Source organism: Drosophila bipectinata, chromosome 3L (genome assembly GCF_030179905.1).
Source record: "Drosophila bipectinata strain 14024-0381.07 chromosome 3L, DbipHiC1v2, whole genome shotgun sequence".
In the NCBI taxonomy this organism is placed as follows: Eukaryota; Metazoa; Arthropoda; class Insecta; order Diptera; family Drosophilidae; genus Drosophila; species Drosophila bipectinata.
Genome location: NC_091738.1, coordinates 11,826,111 through 11,842,829, shown reverse-complemented (window position 1 = coordinate 11,842,829; position 16,719 = coordinate 11,826,111). Strand labels below are relative to the sequence as shown.

General features: G+C 43.5%; 3 protein-coding genes across 4 annotated transcripts; 1 reads left to right on the top strand and 2 right to left on the bottom strand.

Annotated features, from left to right (window-relative positions):
* Positions 1 to 73: 73 nt before the first annotated feature.
* Positions 74 to 1,652, bottom strand: LOC108124759 (nuclear transcription factor Y subunit beta). Of its 2 annotated transcripts, none has more exons than XM_017240600.3 (3): positions 730 to 1,652; positions 223 to 343; positions 74 to 155 (listed from the first exon to the last, which is right to left on the bottom strand). In XM_017240600.3, the coding sequence occupies exons 1-3, from the start codon at positions 1,440 to 1,442 to the stop codon at positions 87 to 89; spliced, it is 903 nt and encodes a 300-aa protein (XP_017096089.2). In that variant the 5' UTR covers positions 1,443 to 1,652; the 3' UTR covers positions 74 to 86. The 2 variants fall into 2 exon arrangements, with proteins under 2 accessions (XP_017096089.2, XP_017096091.2); XM_017240602.3 differs by having other exon boundaries at positions 141 to 170.
* A 357-nt stretch (positions 1,653 to 2,009) lies between these two features.
* Positions 2,010 to 5,806, top strand: Pex7 (Peroxin 7). The gene is made up of 4 exons (XM_017240604.3): positions 2,010 to 2,120; positions 4,335 to 4,447; positions 4,516 to 5,262; positions 5,328 to 5,806. The coding sequence occupies exons 2-4, from the start codon at positions 4,356 to 4,358 to the stop codon at positions 5,503 to 5,505; spliced, it is 1,017 nt and encodes a 338-aa protein (XP_017096093.1). The 5' UTR covers positions 2,010 to 2,120; positions 4,335 to 4,355; the 3' UTR covers positions 5,506 to 5,806.
* Arr2 (arrestin 2) lies at positions 2,122 to 3,811 on the bottom strand. Its single transcript, XM_017240599.3, has 3 exons — positions 2,831 to 3,811; positions 2,570 to 2,764; positions 2,122 to 2,502 (listed from the first exon to the last, which is right to left on the bottom strand). Exons 1-3 carry the CDS (start codon positions 3,684 to 3,686, stop codon positions 2,348 to 2,350), a joined length of 1,206 nt encoding a protein of 401 aa, XP_017096088.1. The 5' UTR covers positions 3,687 to 3,811; the 3' UTR covers positions 2,122 to 2,347.
* Positions 5,807 to 16,719: the final 10,913 nt, after the last annotated feature.

The window sequence follows — 16,719 nt, the reverse complement described above, 5'->3', positions numbered from 1 at the left end:
ATGGGTATGTACAGCGATTTGGGAAAAGAGGAAGGATAGTCGTATGCAAATTTGCCTCGAATATGCGGATTCTGCCACTCAGATGCTTAGAGTTTTCCCTGAGCCATGTCCCAGCGGTGCTCGCCATGACCTCCTTGACGATCGGTCCAGATCACCTATAAGTGGAAAGTCTGGCGAATTATCTGGAAATTTATGGGTTTTAATCACTCAAGTTCAGCTCACCTCGCCCTTGTAGCGGTTCGTGCCTCTTTGGGACTCAAAGCGCCTTTCCTGAGTCTTCGGATGCTTCATTACATAGCCATGACTTCGCGAATCGGGGCCATCAAAGCGCATAAATATATCACTAATTTATAGATTTTAAAGATAAATTTTTAAAAGGGATATTAATTTAAATGTTAAATAACCAATTACAAGCCAAGGATTAGTGTAAAGGGTAATTTAAATCAAAATGTTGCCTTTTTTATTGGTTTTATGATCAACCACCACTTTTTTCAAATATTGGACACACTTTTCTAATGTTTTTTAAACCCTTTTTTTTTGTAAAAAGAAATACAGAACTTCAATTTTTAAAAGCAACCACCAAAATCACTATTTAGGTCCTATTTTTTCCTTTTATAATGGGAGGAGTTGCTGGTCAAGTTTAATTGTCTGGAGTGTTTTGAAAAATGTTTAAAAAACCACCACCATTTTGAGTGTTTTTTCGGGATTTTTTACAAACAAATCTCTTACTGAAAGTACTTGGTTTCTTTGAGATTCCGATCACTCCTGGACTCGGCCACTTCCGTATCCTGTTTGGTGGCAAACCGCCTGGGTCTTTCAGTTTGCACTGTCTGCGAAGGTTGCTGCTGTTGCTCCTGCAACCTGGCGATCCTCGGAGGAATTACATGCAACACATCGCTGGTGAACAGAGCCGGTGGAACATTGTAGAGATGTTGTTGCTGCTGCTGCAGTTGTTGCAACTGTTGTTGCTGCTGTACCTGCTGCTGCTGCTGATGCTCCTCGACCCTTCGCTGAGGTTGCACGGCTAGTCGCTGTACCGGAAGATAGTTTCCTTCATATCGGTACTTGGCCAGCTCCGCTGGAGGGGACACCACCCGATGCTGGTACTGAACACTCTGTTGCGGGTAAAGCGGGGGTAGGGGCGGGGCAGGTGCCACAGGAGGCTGTTGTTGCTGGTAATCCAAAGCCAAGGGCTGATAGCCAGATCGATAGTTGAACACCTGAAAGTGTGGTGCCTGTTGCTGGTAGTGTGCTGGAGGCGGTGGGGCAGCGCCACTAAATAGAGGCGTGGCTGCTGCATACTCGAATCTCCGGAGACGCGGTGCCTCGTAGTAAAGCGGCCGAGGCTGTGGATAGTACAGGTGTTGCACCATCACTTGGGGCAGCAGTAGCACAATGAGCAGAAAGACTGCACCGAATCTATACGTTTTCAACAGCTCCATCGCGTTGCACTCTCGTCAAATTTGTGGCAGCATTTTGACAACAACATTGGCATTTATAGTTGGTAGTTGGTGGAGCATTTTCAGTTTTTTTACTTTTGGGGCTTGGCTTCCCGAATGCCGGAAGCAGCTCCAGTCCAGCAATCAGCGGTGTGTGAAATCGATCCATCGATCGATCGAGCGGATCTGACCGCTCCAGATCCAACTTTTTTTTTTCCAGCTGTTATGCTAACTTATATAAGGCCAACTAGTACTAGAAAAATAGCACGGAAATCTGGCCGAGGATGAGCAGCTGATGGCCTCAGTTTTCATCAAGGTCAGAAGCTTGCCCATTTGGTTTCGGCGCCTTCATTGTCTCCACCTGGAAGTTCCGTTACAAAAGCGGCCATATCCAGTTTGAGAGCCGCTGATTGGTTGCCACAAAGGTCCTAGCAGCCTGTTGATTCCTCCAAGGGGTTGAAAGTCCTAATCTTGACCTATAGGCTCTGGGCTTTGCAACCCCCTGTCAGCAGAGCAACCCCTAAAAGCCTTGAGCCGACGCTTCCTCGTCGAGCTGAGCACTCATCCAGATCATTCGACTTCTGAAGTTGAAACCCACCGCACCACACACATCCATCCACTCCTCTTAACCAAAAGAATCTAAGACTCCTTTGGATATTCAAGGATTTAAACGCTGAAGCGGTAAGTTTTGATAGCCATAACACATTTATAATATAGGTTTCAACACTTCAACATAAGTACGGGTACAAACTCCAGATCCACCAAAGTTTCTATATAGAGATATGGTTATAATACAAAGATTGTGGCCTCCACCAAGGACTGCTGCAACAGTGTTTTCAGTGCTTTCGATTTCGGTTTCGGTTTCCTTCGGTTCACAACAATTCTTAAAGGTTAGAGCTCCCATTGGCCTAGTCCGCCATGTTGACATTGTTCATCCTCATCTTGGCAAAGTCCTCGAAAACAATATTGTCGTCATCGTCCTGGTAGTAGCCCTTGACATTGCGATGTTGCTCGATGGACTTCATCTTCTTCATGGCGTTGGAACGCTTCTTCTCAATGGTTCCTTAAATATTTAAAAGTAACAGAAGGTCAGGAGGTTAGAAGACTAAGGATTTTGAGAGGATCCTTACCAGGTGCCGGTTGGAGCAGCTTGAAGGGCACATCCGTCTGCATTTCACCTCCCAGTGTGCCGCAGTTCAACTTAATGCGCACCGAGTACGAAATGACGATACCACAGGCATCGCCCGTGGACTTGCCCTCCTGGACCATGGTGGAGGAGGCCAGATTGACATCCTCATCCTTTAAGTGCCCATCCAGAGCAATACCTATAGATGTAGAACAAAAGGACTCTCACAAAAGGAAACTTTCAACGTCCCATAAACGATTCTCACCATGGCGATCCTTGTTGTTGGCCGCCAGAGGAATGAGGTAGAAGGTCTTGGTAAGATTGGCGCCCGGAGTGATGGGGCAGCCCTCCTTGGTCTCCAGCTGGGCGACATGCTTGCTGAACTGAGCATTCACCATGGTGATCTCGGTGTGCTGCACAATGAAGCACTTGATGCTCTTCACGGATTTCTTCGAGTTGTTGGAGACCTGGACGGTGGCGGCCACCTTCTCGCCATGGTAGTAGATCTCGCGATCGAGCGTGACCTCCAGACTGATCTTGCCGTTGGAGAAGGTGAAGCCCTTGCTGACCAGGGAGCTGGGCAGGCGCTGGCCGCGATTCAGAGGAGCATACTGGAGCTTCTTAATCACCAGGCTGACCATGCTGCGCTTGTGCTGGCGGTCATCCTCGGAGTCGGCCACAAAGGCACGGATGGTGTACTCCACGCCCAGAGGCTTGCCGTTGTCGTCGCCCTCCTGCTGCAGGGTCACGGAGCTTGGCGAGTTGGGCGGGAAGTGGAAGGTGAACGGATGGGCGTTGGCGCCCAGTTTGCGCACCAGCTTCTCCTGCATGGGGGTCATCTCCATGTTCGGGTTGGTCATTGGGACGATTTGCTCCCTGGAGAGGATCAGTTCCTTCGAGAACTTGACCCCCATGACCTCATCCTCCTCGCGTCCATAGCGATAGGTGGTGGCCAATTGGCCGAAGACCTTCCTGTTCTTCAGGTAGTCCGGCTCCACCACAATCACTCCATCCACGGGATCACAGTAGTCCAGATGGTCAATGAAGTCGCGGCGGCCCAAGTAGAAGGTGACCTTGCCGTTGGGCGTGGCCTTCTTGAAGACCTTAACGGAAACAACCATATCTTATTGAAGTTTGTTTTTTCAGAGACTCTCGAGAAAAGAAAAAAACTAAAATATCTGAGTTAGTTCCAAGTGCGTGCAGAGTTTTCCGTTCGGCGGTGGAAAATGCAAAAGCCCAGTACCGTGCAACCTGCTTATATACCTTTGCCCTGGCCCTGTACGCGGGGTTTCCCATCGATTCGGTGTCCACTAAATGGATTTAGGCGTTATGTAGCAAATGCCGTGCCAACAAGAAAATGGAATCTAGAAAACTGCAAACATGCCAGTTCTAGGGGTGGTTTCTTACCAATCCAACACACAGCACCCAGCATTTTGCGCAGTTTGCCACTTGGCCGAACAAATTGGCTAATGTCAAGTATCGTTCCGACCTCGTGCGAGGTCATTTTTGTAGCGCCAACTGTTGCATAATTAAACAAAGTGAAAATAGGGGATTTAATGGTTCACAGACATTCTAATTCAGTGATTACATCTCCCTCTTATTAATCTTAAAGGGGTTTCATAAGGGTACACCTATAACTTCCAATAGATAGTTGGTAGATCCTCCTAACCGAGGCTCTGTCGCCATCTTACGATAATTATACTTCTTAGATCTTATTCTTTAATCTCTATAGATTCTTAATATATTTATATAATTTTATCTAATTTCAGTTGATAAAAACAAAGAACAGAATGCAAACACAGACCCACACCACCACAGACCGTCATGGTTATAGCCTGCGCTTCTCGCCTTTCGAGGCCAATCACATGCTGCTGGCTACAAGGTAAGTAATCTTAAACCCTAAACCCTTTTAATGAAAGCTTATTTATATAAAAATTAAAATTCCCTTAGCCAATTGTACGGTCTTGCTGGAGGTGGCTCTCTCTTTCTGCTCGAACAGAATCCCAACGGCGATGATGGCCAAAAGCTGGCCGAACTGTGCCGTCTGGAGTGGTCCGACGGCCTGTTCGATGTGGCCTGGTGTCCGTACGCCGCCGACATTGCGGCCACCGCTTCCGGGGATGGCTCCTTGCAGATCTGGTGCGGCCTGGATGCCGAATCGGCGACGGCGGACGGACAGCAGACGCCCAAACAGCCGCTGATCTGCCTGCAGGAGCACAAGAACGAGGTCTACAGTCTGGACTGGGGCGAGAAGTGGAACTACCATACCCTGCTCTCGGCCAGCTGGGATTGCACTCTGAAATTGTGGGACTGCAACAGACAGCACTCCATCACCACGTTCGTGGGTCACAACGATCTGATCTACGGGGCCAAGTTCTCGCCCCTGATCGCCAATCTATTTGCTAGCGTAAGTACCGACGGGCATTTGAACTTATGGAACTCTCTTGATTTTGCAGGTAAACCCCTGATGAGCATCGAGGCCCATGCGAGCGAGGCCCTGTCCTGCGACTGGTCGCACTTCGACAGGAATGTCCTGGTCACTGGAGGATCGGATGGCCTGATCCGAGGCTGGGATCTGCGCAAGATGAGGACCCATGTCTTTGAGCTGTACTCCGGAGAGTTCGCCGTCCGGCGATTGGCCTGTTCACCGCACTCGGCGGCGGTTTTGGCTTCAGCGAATTATGATTTTACCACAAGGTTAGTTAGGATACTAAACAATACTATTAAGTTTTTATTTAAAACAAAATCTTATTCTTAATTAGGATTTGGAACCTGGAACGTGGCGAATCCGCCCAGGAGATCAAGGATCATCACACGGAATTCGTTTGTGGTCTGGACTGGAATCCCCATCGCGCCCATCAGCTGGCCGACTGTGGCTGGGACTCCCTGGCCACTGTGTACACCCCGCAGTGCCTGATCAATTCTGAGCTGGGGGCCTAGAAGGCGCCTAGGATAAACCGAAACGGAAACTGGATATTTCAACTGGAACTGGCACTCCAAAAACACTGCTACCACATTGTGATAAGGCGCAAGTGGCGTCAAAATAGCCAGGCCTACAAACACGATAGCTGAGCTATACCCAGAGCCTCTAAGGAGCACTAAGGACTAAGGACTATGGACTGAATGGAACAAAGGACGTGAAGAGGAGACGTGTAAATAGTTTGTGATAAACTGGCCCTGTGCAGGTGCCACAAAATGTCAATAAAAGCTTACATATATTATGCGAATTATGTGGATTATATATTGCTATATAGTTTTGTATACACTCCTGTTGTTATTATTATACCCTTCTCAATAAATCGCCATGGCCGGCGGCTATAATTTGCACTCTCAGGCCCTTGTCTTAACAAGAACTTAACGGTTAGGTGCCAAAAGCTGGTACCAGGATTGGCCAGGGATTGCTTTTGAAGCAGGGATTGCGGGTTGGGGATTGAGGATTGGGGGATTCGGTGAGACCTTTTCCGGTTCGACGCTGGCCAAACAAACACGCAATAAAGCGCTAATTTGGAGCAACGTTTTATGGCCTGACATTCCCGGAATTGACGAGGCCCAAAGGTGTGCCAGCAATCGCACCTTTTCGACCGATATGGTGTGAAAAGCAGCAGAAGTTGCTACACCGTCTCTCCGTCCAGCCCATCCTGGGATCCCTGATCCTGTCATTAGTCAGTCACAGACTGGGCTTTAACTGCCACTCGGGGCAAATATTTGCTTTGAAGCCAATTGGCGCTGATTTCTTTGGACAGTTGGGGGCAGCAGCTGCTGGACCCGCAATTATCATTTCCAGCTCTCGCCAGTCAAGTGAAACCAAAATTGATATTAATGCCTTGTTTGTGTTAATAAAACTCGGATTTTCGGATCTCTAAAATCTCGATGGGTTGCCGAAAACATCCTCAGGTGGTGAGTGGAAGATTGATGGTGTGGATAGCACTTTATTTTAATTTAAATAATTATTTTTTTTTATTTTTTACAAAGGGAAGACTGAAAATCTTATTGTTTATAAACATAATTCATTTTAGGCCCAAAAAAAAAACAACAATATAATAAATGTATTTATTATTTATATATTTATTTTTAATTTTTATATATATTTATTTGTTAAAAAATTATATTATTTGAATTATCGTTGCTCGAAGTAGTGTGACCGCCTTTGAGGTTGGTGGCGCCATCTTGTATCAATCGACAGTACTTTCTACATCTTACATGTAAGAAGTAGAAGGTCTTCTACATACAGGAGCACCATAGTCTTTGACTATGGCGGTAAAATTAAATTTTCAAAATGTTTAAGTAATTAAAGAAAATATTTTATTTAATAAGAAAAATATAAAAACAATAATAAGTATTTTAGAATTAAATAAAAAATTCCTAGGTAAATACTTTGTAAATTACCAACAAATTCAAAGGAAACATTCCCTATAAAAAATACCCGCAGGATAAACTCCAAGCCCACTATAAATTAGCACCAAACAAAGTTGCATAAAGACTTCGCTGAAAAATTGGACACTTACTTAGTTGCCTAGACCATAACCTTGAGTTGAGGATCCACGGATCTCTTCAGTGTCAAGGGTTCCTCCTGGCAGTGGTTTTTGTTATAAATAAACCGACCGACCGACAATCAGACGGAAAAAGAGGAAATATTTCAACACCCAGAACGCGAAAATGGGATGAACGCACTGAAAAAAATATATATTTATTTTTCAAGAAAAATTATGACAGTAAGCTAGAAACATAAAATACTATGATCTTTTATAAGACAAATTGTAAGACCCCTCTTTTCATAATTACTTTCAGTGATTCGTTTTACCTTTCCCGAAAGTGGGGATCGGGTCAGAAGCAGCTAAAAACCGAAAGCAGCAGGTTCTGGTGGATCTCTGGATCGTGTCTCTACCTGGGACTCACCTCTCCGGATCGCTGGAACAGAAACTGCACGCGCCGCTCGGTTCAGCAATTTAAATTGCCTCCACGAGCATTTTGATGGCGATCACGCGCCCCTTTTGAAATCTCGCTGCCCAATCTGCGCCATAAAGGATCCGTTCTGTTCTGTGTCTGTTTCTGTTTCTTTTTAGCCTTGTATGCCTTGTTGTTGTGTATACTGCCTTTTTTACGACTGTCTCTGGTATTAATTTTGTTTCAACGTTTTGTTCCTCGAGCAACAGCAACATCAACATCAACAGCAGCAGGAGCAGCAATTCTTGGTCAGTTCTTTAATCGTCACTGTTTGTGCCGACAAAGTTTGAGGAATAGGAAGGAGGAGTTGCCACTCCTGGAAGGCAAACGGCGTCATGTGCATCCTGAATTTGGGCCTAGCAACACGTGTAGGGTCAGAGGAGGAACCCCCTTCGGTGCACAGTGGGTGCCCAGTGCATCATCACAGACATACCGCAAACTAGATGCTAACAAACTGATTTTCTCTCCAGTTTTTATATTTTTTCAGTTTGAGTGGGCGTAACGCTAGGCCAATCTCGATAAGAAGCCAGTTCGTTTGAAAAGACAAAAGAGTGCCGGAAATAATTGTCAGGGGAGGCTAAATCCTGTGGCTGTGGCTACCTGTCTTGACGTGGCTAATGAATCGGCTATCCCTTTTTTCTTTGGGTAATTAAAAATTCACAGAGCGAACGGATGTGGCTACCGTTAGAAGGATGTACAATATGGCATATGGTAGTGTGAATTTATTCACCTTGATCCTTATGAATTTATTCATAAGGATTTTGCCGGGAAACAGGAAACTCTTGACGAGGTGTTGAATGCCGAGGCCTGAGATTCTCTTCTCGAGACTCAGACTCAGGTTAGGTAACCAAACTGCGCACGCCATGACAAATTTTACGATCCCCGTCTGAATCCTTGATCCTGGCTGGCATTGTTTTAGCTCGCTTATGACATAATGAGAGCAGTTTCGGCGATGACCTCATGGCGAACGCAATGTTATGCAATAGCATGTCCTGGCAACGGCAGCCCGAAAGCCGTAAGCCATAAAATCCGGGATCTGGAGGACCCTCAGACCTAGATCTACATAGATGGCCCATAAAAACGGCCACTGAACTATATTTGCTGCCTGTCCCAGACGTTTGTGACCTGAAAAAATCTGCGCACACACATTTGTTTATGGCATGTTGTTAAAAAATTCAGGACATCGAGAGCGGGCCTGTTTTTGGGTCGAGATCGAGACATTTACGCAATTCCAGGCAAAAAACAAGGCCATGGATCCTGAATCCGCCATATCCCGCTGTTGATTCCGCGAATGCTTTTTGCAATATTTTTTTTCTGGAATTCCGGCGTAGCAAATCCTGGAACAGGACCCTCGCATCATGTCTGGTCTGCTCTAATTTTTTGTTACAATTGTTTTTTGTTTTGTATGGCAGCAGCAGCAGATTTGCATTTTCGCGTGGCAGGCTCGTTCTTTTTCTCAATGCTCCTTTATTTTTTTGAGGTTGACCAAGGCATCAGGCCAGGACAACAAAAAGTTGTCCTAGATAAACAAAAAAATTGTCTCAGTCGGCGGCGGGTGCCACTGAGAGGACGCGTGTCAGCACTTAAGGATCCGACACAAAAAAATCCAAAATACCTGAATAAAGAAACCACTCCATATAAAAATATTTCTTTTGTTTACTCTAGTGTCTAGATTCTAGAATCTAGATAATAAATCAAATCTGCGAATTCCTAGGATAATAAGTCTTTGGTATTTACAAAAATTGTTTAGGACTATTATTTACAAGACCCACTATATTAGTCATCGGGAATTCTTAAACGAAAATATTATTTCCGAAATGGCTCCAGTTTATTTATTCTCAGTCCAGATGTGTTGAGTGATTTTTGATTTTTAGCTTACATAACATCAATAACGATGTGCGACCTTCAAAATATATAGGATTCAATGTAAACCCAACCAAAAAGCCAAAGATAATACTGCCAGTCAGCTATTGGACTAATTAATTTATTTTATTGTCTAATCGATAGAATTGAATTTCGTGTTTCGGCCTTAAAATCGATTTGAGGGTGAAGGACGTTTTGCGGCGTGCTCCAAAGATCAAATACACTGAAATTCAGAAACGAGACGGAGAACAAGGTCGTCTCGCAGTCAGCTATAAATATCTAGAATTTTCATTCCGTGCAAAATATTTTTGCGTATAAATAATTTGTTGGAAAAATAAAACTGTCCGTCCCACTGGCGATGCGTTGATCCGTGCGAGTTATTACGGCTACTTCTTGTTTTTGAACTCATGACCAAAATACTTTAGCGTCTCGTCTCATGGCTATTAATAGTTCCCAATATCTCCCACACAGCCAGGTCCCCCGGATCATATCTATATAGCTTGTATAGTCGGTAGAATTATCGACTGACGTGCGCCGATGACGCGCATTCCCCGCACTGTATTTTCTGATTTTAAACAGAGGGCACGGTAATACACAAATAGCTCCAGAACCAGGTCCAGGTGATGACGATCGCCAACAGATCCAGCAGGGCAGTAGTGATGCTGATCTATAATTGGCACAAAAAATATATCGGATATGAGTTGCAAGGCATTGGCAAACAATTGCCGATCCATAAATATGTATATGAGGAAGATGGTGGTCCAAAGGCGTCAGCAGTCGGCCTAAAAATTAGTTTTCCGAGTAAAATAATAATTATAAGAAAATAAGATATTTTTTTAATGAAGAATATTAAATACTCTAGAGAAATAATTAGATTTTGAGGTCCTATCCCTGAATAAAAAAATATATTTTACTAAAATGAACGCTATTTTTTCTCTTCCAAATTTTTTGACGATCTTAAAAGACCTGAATATTTACTAATATCCTCCAAGTAATACCCTAACCCAAAAACCATTTAAAACATGAAGAAAAATAAAAGTAAAGACTGCAAAAACACAAAAGTATTTTTCACGAAAAACAAATTCCTTTGCAGCACGTCAATGACGTCAATCCCGAGACGAGGCTGTCAAAAATATAACGAACGCAAATCGGGCACGGAATACGGACAGAATCCGGGGGAAACTTTTCCCCGGAATATGGTTAAGGTGGGCTTGGGGGCTGGTGGTGGGAGGTTGGATGGCATCCGGAGGAGGGCGGGTGTGTCTGTTAAGTCCAGACGTGGGCGTGTAGTTGGGTGTGCGGATGCTCTGGCTATTTGTTGTTTGTTCGCGGGGCGAATCGACTTTTGCCAGGCGATGACGCGTGAACTTGCCTTTGATTTGTTTTTTGGCGATCTTGCGAACGGAGATTTCGAGCAGAGCGACTGGCCAAAAATAAAAGGCAAGTGGATGCGGCACTGAGAGAAAAACTTCTTTTCTTGGAAGTTAAGCAAAGAAGAAAGAATCCTAGAAATACCAGGCTACTTTTCAACCTAATAAACTATTTAGAATCGTTCAATCGTTTTTAATAAGAGCTCATATTTTTCTTTCAGTGCTGTCTAAATTCTTTTTGCGGTTTCGAGGCATTTGCATTCTGTTATTGTTGGGTTATTTGGCTCGCACACGCGCCCCAGTGGGTGGCTGAGATCTTTATAAACTGTTCACTTGAGGGAATGGCAAATAAAGCAAATCTTGTGCCTGGGACGAAGAAGAGTCTCTGTTGGCCATTTCCGCTGCTGGCCATGAGGTGTGGTTACCAATTAGAGAACACAGCCATGCGCAGCCGCACGTGTCCTTCGGGAATCAAGAAAGGAGATCCTTAACCAGGCACATGTGCTTATCCTGATATCCTCCTGATGGCATCTTCGCATATAGTCAGACACCTCACTTTAGTGTCATTTCCGCTCAGCGGGCATTAAATTAGCAATCATTAGGCCAGCTCCAAATCCAAATCGTCGGCAATCAGCATCCAATTTGGACAAATGCCGCCAGATGATGATGAGATGGGTTGGCCATGAATGAGAGCCTTTTATCTCACGCCGGGATTTAGTTATAAAACATTTGCCTCTTTCCCCCCTTTACAAAAAAAATAACAAGAAATGAAAGAAAACCTTGGCCAAACAGAATATTGTATACTCTTTTTTTGGTGAACATATTCATAATATGATTTACTCTTAGATTTTGGTAGAAAACTGATCTACAAATCGTTTAAGGTACTCCGGTCAAGAATCGGATAATTTTTGCCAAACATGTGGCTATCGCAAGAACCCAGGCATTCCCCAAAACTTTGAAGGGGTCTATCCAGAAAATTTTAGAAAAAATCTCAAAAAATTTAGGTTCTTACATTTTGATGTAGAATGATAGAAAATCGACCTACAAATCGTTTAAGGTATTCTGCTCAAGAATCGGATCATTTTTGCCAAAGATAGAGCTATCGCAAGAACCCATATTCCTCCCCCAGGCATTCCCCAAAACTTTGAAGCGGTCTATCCAGAAAATTTTAGAAAAAATCTCAAAAAATTTAGGATTTTAGATTTTTGTGCAGAATGATAGAAAATCGACGTACAAATCGTTTAAGGTATTCTGCTCAAGAATCGGATCATTTTTGCCAAAGATAGAGCTATCGCAAGAACCCATATTCCTCCCCCAGGCATTCCCCAAAACTTTGAAGCGGTCTATCCAGAATATTTTCGAAAAAATCTCAAAATATTTAGGTTCTTACATTTTAATGCAGAATGATAGAAAATCGACCTACAAATCGTTTAAGGTATTCTGCTCAAGAATCGGATCATTTTTGCCAAAGATAGAGCTATCGCAAGAACCCATATTCCTCCCCCAGGGATTCCCCAAAACTTTGAAGGGGTCTATCCAGAAAATTTTCGAAAAAATTTCATAAAATTAAGGTTCTTACATTTTGATGCAGAAGATAGAGCTATCGCAAGAACCCATATTCCTCCCCCAGGCATTCCCCAAAACTTTGAAGCGGTCTATCCAGAAAATTTTAGAAAAAATCTCAAAAAATTTAGGATCTTAGATTTTTGTGCAGAATGATAGAAAATCGACCTACAAATCGTTTAAGGTATTCCGCTTAAGAATCGGATCATTTTTGCCAAAGATATAGCTATCGCAAGAACCCATATTACTCCCCCAGGCATTCCCTTAAAACTTTGAAGGATCCACCCAGAAAATTTTAGAAAAAAACTTCGGCTAAGGTATTCTGCTCAGAAATGGGATCATTTTTGCCAAAGACTTGCTGGGAGTCATATTATCCTTCCCATTCTTTAAGGCTAAAAATATTTGACGGAAGACCTCACTGGACGAGGTGGCTAAATAAAAGAAAGCTATAATACCTTCTTGAAGGGTATAAACATAAGAATGACTCCAAAGCTAAGTGAGCGTTGATTTTGGTTTCGGATTGGGGGCCACCTGTTGCTCCATTGTCCTCCAAGTCCGGGCCATATACTTACATACATTTATATATATATTATTCCACCTTTTTTGTGGCTGTTGGTGTGCCGTTTGCGAAATCGCATAAACATAAAGGTAATTGCACAGACATGCCAAAAAATTATCCGATATTCGTCGTCGTCGTCGGCGAGGAGATATAAAAAAAGTGCAGCCAGCGAAAAGGAAAAGAAACCATCGATGCTTGGCATTTATTGTGATCGCCGCTTATTGCACCGCGCCACTGAGATATATCCGAGAGTAGAGTGCCAAGGTTTTTCATTTAGCTCCCGAGGTTCACAGTGGTTTGGGGTATTTAAGATATTGAGAATCCCTACTTCATAGGGACTATATAACTTTTTATACAAAGCTACTGAAGTCTTAATGTAAACCATTTTAGAGTATTTCTACTTTGTGTTTCCCCGGAGAAACAAATTTAAAACCAATATGCTCCCTAGTCCACATTACAGGGTGACAATCCCCAAATAAAAGTGATTGTTCCCTTTAGTCCCCAAAAAAGAAAAAACTAAAATTAAAAATAAATGTAAAGGAAAAACACAAAAACCGAAAATCGGCTAAAAGATTCGCTGTGCTTTTCAGCTGCTGCCGCTGCTCCTTTGTTTACATGGGATGCTGTTGGCTCTGTCGTTGTTGTTTTTGCCGTAGCTTGGGGGCGGGGTGAAAAGGTATGGGTGGGGTAGGGAGGGGTAGGGGTGAGGCGGAGACAGGGTCGGAGGATCGCCTTGTGACATATGCGAAATTCATTGTCGCGTGTTGCGTTGTCCGTGGATGCCGATGCCAACGACTTGGCTGCCAACCTTGGCTGACGAGCGGGCTGTCTCCACCACACCGTCACCCTGCCACCCTGCCACCACCCCCACGGTCGCCCAGCTATTACAGGTGCTAGTGTCAGATATGCACAAAAAATAAATCGCACAGGTTTTCACTGCCATGAAACTATATAATATAAGTTCAGTTTTTTTTTATAGTTTTTGGTGGATATCTTTAATAAATTTTAATAAAATACTTCCCATTTTTTTCAGTGCTTTTTGAGGATAGTGCCATATCGAGGACCATTATCGCTGCCTGCCGCTGGCGCTGGGCATTGAAAAATTGCCAATTGTTGTGTGTCAGCCAAAAAAAAAGGCAAAATAAGGCAACTCATCCGAAACAGAAACTTAAACAGACAGACTTTAACTGGCCGCTTAAACGATCGCTTAACTACTGTTAATCTGCGGATTGGGCTTTTAAACCGGCTGGCGATAATCCAGGCAGGCTTCTTCAAGGCTGATCACTTGTAAAAAAAAATCCACAAAAAATGTTAATATCTGTGCGTGCGTAAGCGCAATTAGTGTAATGTAATAATGAGCGATGCCATGCCAATTTTCGCATAAACATTTTTTATGGCTGTATCCGGATGTTAGCGAGGTGTGGGGGTGTAGAAGAGGGTCTGGGTCATCTTTGGATTAATGCAGATACAGATACAAAGATACACAGAGTACACAGATACAGGGCCACGCGTCTGCAATCCCCCTGACGCACTAGACTCATGTGACCGATTTCCAACCTCCAACTGCGACCATTTGAGTACACATTCATTCACCAGAATTTTTCCCCCAAATCCCACATACACTGTACACATAATACCCCCCACATATATGTACATATTCAGCGTACGCAGTATTCTGGCTGCTCAATGAGCCAAATTAAAAAATTAGCAACCGCCTCTCTACGCAAATCTTTGACGTCAGCATCCCGTGTACAAAAAAAATTTCTGTATTTCTTGTTTTATTATTTTTTGCATGGGGGACGGTGAGGGGGCTTTTTGGCAAGGTAAACGTGACCAAATATGGGGAACCAGAATTGGGTTATGGCTAACAGAGGCATTTCAGGGGAAATTAATGCTTCCAATTTGGGGGAACCCAACAAAATTTATTCAAATCTCTTGGCCAAAATATTTAGGCCGGAAAATGCTTTTAAGGGCTTTAAGAAAAATTATAAAACTCTAAAACTAACTAATATCTTTTATCAAAAACCCCTTTTATTTTTTTTCAAGACCTTGATTTTGAAACACGAATCAAAATCTGATTCCCCCATCCAACAGGATGCAAAGTAGTTGCCTTGCTTAGCAGGTGCATCAGGCATTCCTAATGTCAAACCGGTGGCTCCTTCCTCCTCCTCCACCTCCACCTCCAATCTGTATCTCCAATGGACTTCCAATTCTTCAAGAGATTCATCATTTCGTCCCAAGGTCCCAGTGTTTGCACAACAACTCGAGACTCGACTGATTTATGCACAAAATGCTAATGGAAATGCAACTTCAAATGCTAATTGCGGCTACGGTCAAAGACTCGGATGCCGATCCGAGAGTTCCACCGGCAGAGGAGCATGTGGTGAGTTGGATGGCTCCGTCCCCGTCCCCTGTTAGCCGACAGTTCATCACAATTGCGTTTGCAAATCAACGAGGCGACAGTCGGAGGCGCGCATGCGCAGAAGACAGCCAAAGCGATTGGGACTGGACTAAGGCGGAGGAGGGCCTAACCCACGCTGCCAACTGCCTTCGAGCTTCAGGCTCTTCGGAGCTCATTCATATGCAAATCTGTCCACGCTGGTGACCACAAATGAAATGCCAACACGCAGAAATGCAAAGAGAGCATCGAATTGCAAATTATGGGATGGATGCCAGGGAAGAAGCGTTGACAAAGTTGCGCCTGAATAATTCCGGGCTGTTAGATAGGACAGGAAAAAAAAAAAAAATAAAAATAAATGAAAATGTATACAAAAATAAACTACGAGGGCGAGTGTGAGTGCGAATACGACCCAGACCCAAGTCCAAGTCTCGAAAGCCCAAGGTGAAAGAATCAAAAGCGCGTGCCCGCGGTCTCCACTTCCGCTGCTGTTGCTTCTGCTGCCAAGTGCTTGCTTCCATGCGTGACTCTATTCAGGAGATCAGGAGCGGATCAAGGTAGCCTAGCCAACCAAAATAGGTTTCAAACTAAAATTATATCTCAGGTGATTTCCAAGAAATTGTTTAAAAAAGAAAGTACTCTAAAGACTCGCCACAAATCGCTTTGAAATAATCATTAATTGAAAAAAAATCAACGGTCTTTCAAAATGATTATTAAAATTCAAAAATGTTAATACAAATGTGCTTTAAAATTGAATTTAAAAATCTTGATCCAGTTTCAAGTCTAATTAGAACCAGTTTAATATTCAGAGTACTTTGTTTTTAGATATAACGTAAATTATGCCCACATGCTTTAGTATGATTACTTTCATTTTTTAATAGAAATGCGCTCCTGATCGACTTCCCCACTAGAAGCTTTACTTTTTCGAAAACTAATGCCCAATGCAGGTCTGATGTATCTCTGAAGTTTCCAATCGTTTTGTAGTCGTTTTCTGCTATTTGCTTTCCAGGAATCTGTGTTTGCTTGGTGACGAACTCGTCGCTCCATTAGCATAACACACTGAATGGAAATGGACTTGGGATTGGGATTTAGAGTCAGAGTCAGAGCTGTGGAGAGACCCACACCGTGGTGGAACGGATGTGCGCTTGATTATGTTGTTTGCCCAAGAAGAGGCTGCTCCTTCATCTGGCTTGGGCGGTTGTTGGTGATTTTGCTGCTGCCGTGCATGACATTAATCACTTTGCTGCTTAAATTTTTCGAACAAACAGCGCACGACTGACGCCAGGCGGTCGGTCTGACGATCGGTTTTGCTACCAAAAATAAAAAAAATCGTTAAAATTGGTTAAAAGATGTGTGGGCTATAAGATACCCGGTATTTTTACTAGAGAACTATGAAATACTATAAGAAAATGATTATTTCTTCAATTGAAATCACCTCGGATTTAGTAGAGAAATAG

Coding starts and splice junctions, on each gene's coding strand:
- Arr2 (XM_017240599.3), bottom strand. CDS start 3,686: ATGGTTGTTTCCGTTAAGGTCTTCAAGAAGGCCACGCCCAACGGCAAG. Junction 2,765..2,830: donor CAACAACAAGGATCGCCATG/GTGAGAATCGTT, acceptor CTACATCTATAG/GTATTGCTCTGGATGGGCAC. Junction 2,503..2,569: donor GCTGCTCCAACCGGCACCTG/GTAAGGATCCTC, acceptor TAAATATTTAAG/GAACCATTGAGAAGAAGCGT.
- LOC108124759 (XM_017240600.3), bottom strand. CDS start 1,442: ATGGAGCTGTTGAAAACGTATAGATTCGGTGCAGTCTTTCTGCTCATT. Junction 344..729: donor AAAGAAACCAAGTACTTTCA/GTAAGAGATTTG, acceptor TCTATAAATTAG/TGATATATTTATGCGCTTTG. Junction 156..222: donor CGAACCGCTACAAGGGCGAG/GTGAGCTGAACT, acceptor TTCCACTTATAG/GTGATCTGGACCGATCGTCA.
- Pex7 (XM_017240604.3), top strand. CDS start 4,356: ATGCAAACACAGACCCACACCACCACAGACCGTCATGGTTATAGCCTG. Junction 4,448..4,515: donor CACATGCTGCTGGCTACAAG/GTAAGTAATCTT, acceptor AAATTCCCTTAG/CCAATTGTACGGTCTTGCTG. Junction 5,263..5,327: donor AATTATGATTTTACCACAAG/GTTAGTTAGGAT, acceptor ATTCTTAATTAG/GATTTGGAACCTGGAACGTG.